A 9,425-nucleotide genomic window follows, 5' to 3' on the forward strand; every position below is an offset into this window, starting at 1 on the left:
AAAAGATGGTCTTGGAACGTGGCAAGGCACTGTGCTAAGGAACAGCTCCACAGAAGGCCCAGCCCGTGGGGATTCTAGATCACTCACCTGGAGCCGTCACTCTGAGGAGCCCCTGCTAGTACCAGAGACAGTGGAGGGAGCTCAAGGTAGCTCCTGGGGACACCCTCAGACACGGCGGTCAGCCACCGCCCTCTGGAACTAGAGTTCCTGGGGTCGATCCTGGCCTGCCGTATCGAACTGCCAGACTTTGGGCAAGGGGCATCACGACCCACACTGTCTCCGTTTCCTCTTCGGTCAGGGTGGAAGAGGTAATATGTGAAGTGTCGAGCGGCACCAGGCCCAGGGCACGTGCTTGGGAAGGGTTAGCAGTACTGTGGGGTCGAAGTCACGCGGGATTATTCGAGGAGCAGCACAGATGACCGGCCTGAAGTAAAGGTGGGGCGATGACATGATCCTGCGGATTGGGACTCTTGGGGCTGTGTCGAAGTGTAAGGACCTGCTTCTGAGTGACATTCGTGTCTCGGGTGTTTTATGGCCATCATGACTCCTGTTGTTGAATTACTGGCCGAAGTAAGATCTAGAACTTAGCACAGGTTACTGCCATGTAGAGAACAGGTTAAAATTGTGTGGCTTTTAAGGAATGCAGCAGTGCAGTCTATCCGAGTGCTCTGTGTGTGTGTGTGTGTGTGTGTGGCTGTGTGAAGAGAGAGAGAATGTCTGCGTGGCGTGGTAAAAGTGAGAGAGAGAACGCTGGCGCCGTGGGGCCGGCCGTAAGCTCATGCACGGAGGCTGAGGGCGTGATTTATGGAAGTGGAGGATTTTCAGGAATAAATATTGTGGCAGCGGGTTGGAATGTGCCTGGATGAATTTTTTTTTTTTTTAATGCTTTTTAGCATTGGCAAGCCTGACATATTAAGAGTGACTTCTGGTAAACTCTGGAGAATATTTCCCCTGTTTGTTGAGGGAAACGGAATTTGGACCGAGCAGAAGAGGTTCGTACTGGGCGGCGGAGCAGATACAGTTGCTCAGACACCTTAACATTTGTAGGATCTGTTTGCCTAACAGACTTCACTTTTAAAAAACCAATCCTCAGACATGTGTATCTATCCGTTCAAGCACAGGTCTAAAATGAATTCTTTGAGAAAGAGATGGGCACGCATGAGGGAGGTTTTAAACAGGAGATAACCCACACCTTCTTCAGGATTAAAAGAAAATTTATTTTTGGCATGTTTTCTTCTTACTCAGTTTTTAAAATACATTAAAATACATTTTAAGTGCTTTTCTTTCCCTAAAAAATAGAAAGGCGTTTCTCTTTTAAGCCATTAAAAATATTAGGAAATAGTTTTTAGGGAGGAAAGAATGGAATTGCCTAGTATAATTCTATAAATTATCCCGATGTCACAGGCAGCTTTCTCCCGGTTCTGTGGAAGGATCCCAGCGTATGTCACCATAATAGCTGGTGCAGGGATGAATATGTGTATTTTCTGGCTTTGGGTCGTTGGCGTTTATCGAAGGCCCTTTCACACGTTTCCATCACACCGGGGTCAGGGAAGGTGGTTATAACGAAGTTGTAAGCTCTGGGAAGGCGAGCGTGCCGTCTTTACCTCAACATGCCTGGCACGATGTAGGAAGACAGTGTCGTAAGTGGGTCTCTGGCCCAAAACGTTTCTCCACCAGCCACTCTCCAGGTGACCGAGGCACTGCCTTGGCCCTTAGCACAGCACAGCAGAAGACGCTCAAGGCTGGCCTGGCTCCTTATCTTCCAACCTTGTTCCTGTGCCCACTTTAGCAAGGCTTGCAGACCTTGCTCACCCCGTGACTGGTTCCCGTACACTGTGTGCCCTTAACTCAGTAAAGACCGCGAGTGCTCTCCTCCCTATGGGAACTACATTTCGATCATAGCTGCTGGAGACCAAGTGTCCACTTCAGGAGCGGACTCTCATGGTTCAGAGAAGGAGCAGAAGTGGATACGGCACCAGACGCCATTCTTTCTGCCTCTCTGGGAGCAGACCGGGCCAGGGTCCCCCTTTCAAACGTTGCTTGCAACAGGCTCTGGACACAGGCTCTGGAGTCAGACAAAGTCAGATTGAAGCTCCTGCTCCCCCACCGAATGGCAGGTCGGCCCCTGAGCCCCAGTTTCCTAATCTGGAAAATGGGAATACACGCCTTGAAGGGTTGGTGTGAGAACTCAGCGAGCTGATGTGCTCAGTGCTAAAACGAAGTACACGTTTGGGGACCATCTGTTCAGCCGAATATTGAGCCCATGTGGCAACCTCCAGTCTTTGGAGACTTGCGTCGGTTACTTTTTTCTCTAAAATGACAACCCTTGTGAAGCCCTGAGTTACCTGAAGCTGGTGCCACACGCGCAGTTACATTTTCACTGTTTCATGTGAAAGCTTTATGACAAGATTATGGGTGGCAGTGCAGCAGCATCGTGGGGCAGAGAGAAATCCATTGTAACCATAAAGAGAGCAGAGGTGAGAGGGACTTTGGAGAAAGAGGTGGGCGAGACTGATCCATCTTACCGGAAGTGACGTCAGAGCAGAAGCAGCCTGCAGTCCGGGGTCGAGCACAGGGCCTGGCACCTCGGTGCCTGGTATTTGTGGACTGAGTGCACGGCCCTTGGCAGATCTGAGAATTAAAGCTGCTCTTAGGGTGCATGTGTGGAAAGGCACTTGCGCGCTTGGAGTTCATGATTTCTGTACAAATGATTATCTTAGAATCGCCATGAGTATTTTTCTCTTTCAGTCTAAAGAAACTCGAGAGATCTTACATTTCCACTATACCACGTGGCCTGACTTTGGAGTCCCCGAATCTCCAGCCTCTTTCCTGAACTTTCTTTTCAAAGTCCGCGAGTCGGGGTCACTCAGCCGGGAGCATGGCCCCATCGTGGTACACTGCAGCGCTGGCATCGGCAGGTCGGGGACCTTCTGTCTGGCCGACACCTGTCTCTTGCTGGTAAGGAGGCCCCTGGAGACCCCAGGAAGAGACGGGGCCACATGTAAAGCTCTCCTCTGGCCTGGTATCTCTGGTATTGTCTCTGCAGAAAACGAATTCTGATCTTCACTTTTTAACAACTTCCCTCCCATGAAAATAGCTTCATCCCCAAAGCTTTGTTCGAAGGGATGTTCTTAATTTTAAAGTATAATCCAGGAAGATCCAGAGAATCCCCGTCTCATTCTTTCCCCGTTGCTCAAGTGTTTCCGATTTTGCTGCATTTGCTCACATTTTCTAGAATTCTGCCTTCCCCATTGTGTTTTTTTCCTGAGCAGGCACTGAGAGTCAGGGCCGGCTGAATTGTGTCTCTTTCTGGCTTTCAGATGGACAAGAGGAAAGACCCTTCTTCTGTCGATATCAAGAAAGTCCTGTTAGAAATGAGGAAATTTCGAATGGGACTGATCCAGACAGCAGACCAGCTCCGTTTCTCCTACCTAGCTGTGATCGAAGGTGCCAAATTCATCATGGGAGACTCTTCAGTGCAGGTGAGCATTGCTTTTGTTTTGATCCAGGTGTGTGGATTTTCAATTTTTGTCTGAAGATGGGGGCCGTCAGTTATGAAAGTTCGAGCGCTGTCACGTGTCAGAGTGAATAGCTGTCCTTCATGTTTCAATAGCCGAAAAGTCGTGGGGATGTGTTTACCAGCTTCCAATTTCTTCGGCCTTCGAAACGCTCACATAGAGAACATGAATAGAGAAAGTAGATTTTATTTTCAAAAGCATTCATCTTTCAAATACGTGTCTGGAGACCCGAGAAGCAGAGAGAGCTCCTCACCAAGCCATCACCTCTGCTCACTGAAAGGAGAGATTTCCTGACAGATTAGCCAGACGTGAGCACTCATGGGACTTCGTCTTGCTGCTTTTTCCAGGAACAATGGAAGGAGCTCTCCCACGAGGACCTGGAGCCCCCACCTGAGCATGTCCCCCCACCTCCCCGGCCACCCAAACGAATCCTGGAGCCACACAATGGGAAATGCAAGGAATTCTTTCCAAACCACCAGTGGGTAAAGGATGAGTCCGAGGAAGATAAAGAAGATGGCCCCATCAAGGAAGAAACCATAACACCCTTAAGTGTCCCCTGCATGGAACGGTAATGTGAAAGGGCCTGGCATATTGGGGTGGGGAGAAATGACCTTCTGTTTTAGACACACTTGTTGATATTGAAACCTTGTGGATGCAGCCCCCTCTTGGGGCATGGGGCTCCTCCTGCCCTGGCTGGAGGAGCGCAGGTACTTGGTCAGGGGTCAGCCCTGGGAAGTGACAGACTTCAGTGGGATTCTAGCACCACCTTGTGGTGCTCATTGGAATCAGGAGTTCAGATTACTGGTAGTCAGGTCTTCTTGCCCAATGATGATGACAGTGCCTTTCCCTCCAGCTTCCGGCCAGTCCAGTAATGTGATGTCCAGGCTTGACCACGTACCTTCAGCCTCCAAAATGGTCCCTTTGGGAATTTAAACCTTTTCATGTAGTCTTGATTAAATTGATTGCCATTTTGCTTCTTTACAGTTTAACAAAGATTATTGAGCACCTATCCATACATGTGAAATACTGAGATAACGATATGTTTATCTCCTGGTGTGTGTTCTAGACCATCTTGTTGGGAAGGAGACGGCAGATTGTAGTGGGAGCCTGTGGATATTGATGTGATGAGGTGCACGCTGAGGTGTCCAGCCTTACAGAAGAGACACTCAGCCCTCCCTGGGTGGTCAAGGAAGGCTGCCTGCAGGAGGTGGCACTGTGTGGAAGCTTGAAGAATGAATGGGAGTTAGCTCAAGCCTGAGACTGTGGAGGCGGTGCCCTTAGTACCTGGTTTTTGGAGAGCAGTTTAAGATGACTGCACATTTTGACCTTCTGTTTGTATGCATATAGGAAATTAGCCCACAGCAGTTCTCAGTTCAGAGGTGTTCAGGCAGAGGTGAGAAATTAGATAAATCCTGTTTTTCATCTGTGTAGGGATGCTCTGCAACTGTTAAAACGGGGGGACCTGGCTGCACTGATGTGCCAGTTCCTGAGAAAGCAAGTTGCAGGCCGTGTGCGCCGCAGGGGATCCGCTGGCGAAATTAAGCATTAGAATCTCACCCGAGCACCTTCCTAAAGGCTGATTGTCAGGCCCGAGTCCTAACCCGTGAACCTGAGTCCCCAGGGGCCTTCATGCAGCTGGTCCTTATTACAGGAACACCACTTGTCCAGTGGGCCCTCCCAGAGCAGGTGCCATGTGATATGCGGAACAACAGCTCAGTGACCGCCGCTCCACAAGACTGTGCCTGCCTTCCCAGGGCCCCTGTCAGCGTTGTCAGGGTGGGCCAGTGTGCTCCATCCGAGGGCTCACAGACAGCCAAGGGCGTGAGAAAAGGAACTGCAAATGACTTGTGTCTCATTCGTGCCATGTGTTCTGGTTTCTTCATTCATTGGGACTTGTGTCTTTCATATTCTGTGTCTGAAGGTGGGGAGTAGGATTCGGGAAGCTAAAAGCCAGAGTTTCAGAAAAAAATAGAGTTGTACCAAGAGCAGCGTAAGTGCCGCTGGACACCAGCGGGAGCCCGCGTGCACACAGGCCTCGGCCCTGCAGCCAGGGCCTCGCAGGGCGGGTGCTGGAAATCAGGTGCTTCGTGCGGCCACCCCGTCTCCTGGGGAGGTGGTGCCTCAGGCAGCCCTGCCAGTCCCAAGATGCCGCTTGGTGGAAAGGCTGCGGGTGCACGTGTGAGACCGGACTGCCTGTGGCCAGGGCCTCCTTGGAAGAGGCAGAGGTGGAAAGGGAGAAGAAGGGCCTGGCTCCTCATGGGCTCATGGGCCTCTGCTGGTTTCTCCTGAGACAGCCCTGGTGCTGCGAGGACACTGCATGTTGTCCCCACTGGGTCTCTCTGGCTCACCACTGTGGAGGTAGCTGGTGGACCGCACACAGGACACCTGGGAAAGGGTCCCCCTGGTCGAGTTGCGTTGGTGCTGGGGACTCAGGCCTCGGACGGGGTGGTGGAGGCTCAGTGGGAACGTGTGTGTCTTCCTGTCGGCAGCAACGAGGGCCCACGTATCAGCACCTGTCGGGGTGCCCAGGGAGGAAGCGGAGGCTTGTGGGTCACACCATCGCCTTCGCCGATCTGCGGGGCAATGCCGTGCAGGCGGCGGGCCCAGGGCAGTTAGCAGCTGTCTGTGCACCTGCGGCTGCATTTCTCCTCGGACCCTCACCTATCTTCCATCGCTCGGGAGTCCACAGGCCTCCAGAACCCTGCGGTGGCTGCGAGGGCCACCCGGGCCCCTAGGCGGTGGGGTGGCAGTGACACGCAGGCCTCAGGCCCGTGTCAGCATCGCCAGGCTCTCTTTACACGTGGCTCCTTTTTTCCTAGAATTCCTCCCGCGGTAATAACTTCCTTGCCATTGTTTTCCCCAGAATGAGTAACCCCTCTCTGCCCCTCTTGTTCCTCAGCACGAGTCAAGACACTGAAGTCAGAAGGCGGGTCGTGGGGGCAGGTCCTGCTCAGGAGGAGCCGTCACCACCCAAGGAGGAGCAGGACCAGGCTCTGACTCACTGGAAGCCCTTCCTGGTCAACATGTGCATGGCCACGGTCCTCACAGCTGGCGCGTACCTCTGCTACAGGGTATGTTTTCACTGACGGACGTGCTGGCGAGACCACGTGTACAGAAAGCACTGGCCGACAGCCTGGCGGTAGCATCCAGTGCTGTGCAAGGATCTGAGCCAGTCTCAGAAGAAACAGATCAAAGTTTTTTAAAGTCTGGAACTGTGAAGGGCTAACAAGAGAGAATTGAGGATTGATGCACTGGGGTTTTAAGGAGCCCTGTGGTCCCAAGAATACAACAGTCTAATCTCAGGGCCTTAACCTATTCAGGAGTAAGTAGAGAAAATGCCAAATACATCTCTCTCTCTTCATTTTTCTTTCTTTCTTTTCTTTCTTTTTCTTTGTTTTTTTTGTTTGTTTGTTTGTTTGTTTTTTGTTTGTTTTTGTTTATTTTAAGTAGGTTTTTTTTTTTTCATTTGTTTTTGGAAAAAGGATTACAACACATTGTTGTTTTTAACCTTTATAAAAAACAGCTTTTTGTTATTTCCAGGGGCAGGGGGCTGGGAGGGAGGAAGGAAGACTAGGCACTTAGGAAACTTTCATATACCCTTAGGTGGTATAACCTGATACACGACTTCTATTTGATTCCCCAGGGAAAGACTCCCACACTTTGAGGAATGTAAAGTCCTCTGGAGAAGAGGGTTTAAGGGTTTCGGACACTGTCTTGCTCAGTCGCTTCCCCTGCTGTGCGTGCACTGAGCTAGGACAGTGCCTGCTGGCTTTCCCATTTTAAGAAGAAAAACAGCAAAAGGCCATCTCTAGAAAACAAAACCCGGCTTGTGCTTTTGCTCAGGGTGGCCCCACGGGATTTCCAGCGTTCATCCCCCCATCAGCCCTTTCTCGTTACAGTCATCTTGCTCATGTCCTGCCCTCATCACCCATCCTCCAAAACGGGTTCCTCAAGGCTCCTGCCTCAGGGTCAGCGGTCACCACAGGGTGGCCACCGGCTTTTCACCCTGCCATTGAGATCCAGAAGGAGCAGTTTCCACTTGATTTGGAATGTAAATGCCATTTTAGTAAAAATCCACACATGAGAAGTGTGTTGCTTTTATTACAAAGTAAGGAGAAGAGAGAAGATTAGCTTCAAAATGTCCTGAAAATCACCTCACGAGACTTTTTTTTTATCATTTTCAATGTTTTACCTCTTTTCTGGCGGCCATCTTCGAATGCATCAGATGGTTTGGCAACACGTAAAGTTTCTTCCCTAGGGGTGATTTTTGGGAAGGGGTCTATTGTAAAAAAAAAAAAAAAAATTAAAAATCAAAACCCCTTTCTCTGGAGTGGCTGGGGGACTGGGGCGGCCTGGGTAGTACACGAGCCTGCAGCTCCACGGGGTGGGTCTGGGCTTATCTGAAAATGTTTGGTTTCATTCCAGTTCCTGTTCAATAGCAACACATAGTCTGACTCACCTCCACTCCACTCCACTCCACCCCCTGCCCGCCTCTGCTCGCAGAGCCAGCACTCGTCTGGCCGGCATGCCGTGGGAGGTAAGGGCCGCTGCCCAGCGTAGCCAGCGCCACCCAGACGGACGTTTGCTCTGCACTAACGCCGCCCTCCCCGGGCCGTTGGTCCTGACCCTTATCCTTTTAGTTTTTCCCTCCTCCCCTTCCTTCAATACCAGATCCACAACCCATGTTTTGAGGAGAGTAAAGGAGAGTGCCATGCTGGTGGCACAGAGAGTGCCATGCTGGTGGCGCAAGTCAAGGGGCCGGCCGGGCCCAGGGCTCCCTCTGGGTGTGCCCTGGCGCATCCCGGGCGGGTGGCACACAGCACCCTCCCCTAGACCCTCCGCGGAGACTGCGTGTTGCGAGCCTCTCCACTCCATATTTATTTTTTTTTTAATTTTTTCCCCCAAAGGCATCCATAGTGCACTAGCATTTTCTTAAACTAATAATGTATTCAGATGTGTTGATGTCGGCCTTGCATCAAAGGCTTTCTCAGAAAGTACAATAATAAACCCTCAGGTAGTGCTGGGAACGCGAGACTTTGCCACGAGGCCGCTGCATCAGACCAGTACTAGGAAGGAGGACGGTCGTAAGCGGTGGTTCTTTCGTGACTGTGGGTAATGTGAGAAGAGGTTGGGCATATGTTTATAGAACAGTGGGATAATATATAATGAATACTTGGATATTTAAGATACACGACGAGAGATTACAGTTATTCCCCTCCCCGGTTATCTGCTAGAACCTTGTTCTCGGTCACCGCTTTCCCCGTGTGTATTAGAATGCATGTTCAGTCTTCTTGTGTCCTGATCAGATACCACGTGCTTGAAATACTTAGATCTCTGCTTACTGAAGTGCCCCGTGTACAAGTCCAGTCTCCCTTTGCATGATCAGATCATTGCGTGGCTGTGGTTCCTTAGACTGTTGCTGAGCTAATGGCCGTTCAGCGATAGAAGGATGTTTTCCAGTAATAGATACTTGCCTAATTCCTGGCATGACACTCTGGTGACTTCCTGGTGAGGCCCGGCCTGTCCTGGTCCAGCTGGGTCCCACTGTAACTCAGACATTCCAAGGGGATGGGAAGCCATAGTCACACCTCACGCTCTGGACGTTTAGGCAAGCAGGGTGTCCCGCACACACGCCTTTGGGATCGGCCTCCACCATCCCAAGTTCACACTCGTCTTGAGCAGACCGTGACGCGGAGCCAAGGCGACTGTGGGAAACCACCCTTCTTGAAGCAGCCCGCATGACAACAGTCCCTTAGAGTCAGCCTGCCGCTGTCTCAGTCCGGAGGGCCTTGTGGAGAGAGGCGTGACTGCCCCGCCCTTGAATCCTGGGGACTGATGGTGCTCACGACTTTTCCTGCGAGGGGAGCTTAAGACCCCCCCACGCCAAGTGGCTTTTTTAACAAGAAA

The 9,425-nt window shown here is 51.2% G+C and overlaps 1 protein-coding gene across 4 annotated transcripts in view; it reads left to right on the forward strand.

Annotated features, from left to right (window-relative positions):
• Nucleotides 1-6,895, forward strand: part of PTPN1 (protein tyrosine phosphatase non-receptor type 1) — a 58,043-nt gene extending 51,148 nt beyond the window's left edge. For 2 of the 4 annotated variants that reach the window (XM_039864603.1, XM_039864601.1), the window contains 4 exons: nucleotides 2,749-2,958; nucleotides 3,321-3,482; nucleotides 3,866-4,086; nucleotides 6,415-6,895. In XM_039864603.1, coding sequence (XP_039720537.1) covers nucleotides 2,749-2,958; nucleotides 3,321-3,482; nucleotides 3,866-4,086; nucleotides 6,415-6,604 — 783 coding nt within the window. In that variant the 3' untranslated portion in view covers nucleotides 6,605-6,895. The remainder of the gene's footprint in view (nucleotides 1-2,748; nucleotides 2,959-3,320; nucleotides 3,483-3,865; nucleotides 4,087-6,414) is intronic. The other 2 variants (XM_039864602.1, XM_039864605.1) reach the window with 2 other exon arrangements.
• The last annotated feature ends 2,530 nt before the right edge of the window (nucleotides 6,896-9,425 follow it).

This window comes from Pteropus medius, unplaced genomic scaffold (genome assembly GCF_902729225.1).
Source record: "Pteropus medius unplaced genomic scaffold, Ma_sr-lr_union100, whole genome shotgun sequence".
Classification (NCBI taxonomy): Eukaryota; Metazoa; Chordata; class Mammalia; order Chiroptera; family Pteropodidae; genus Pteropus; species Pteropus medius.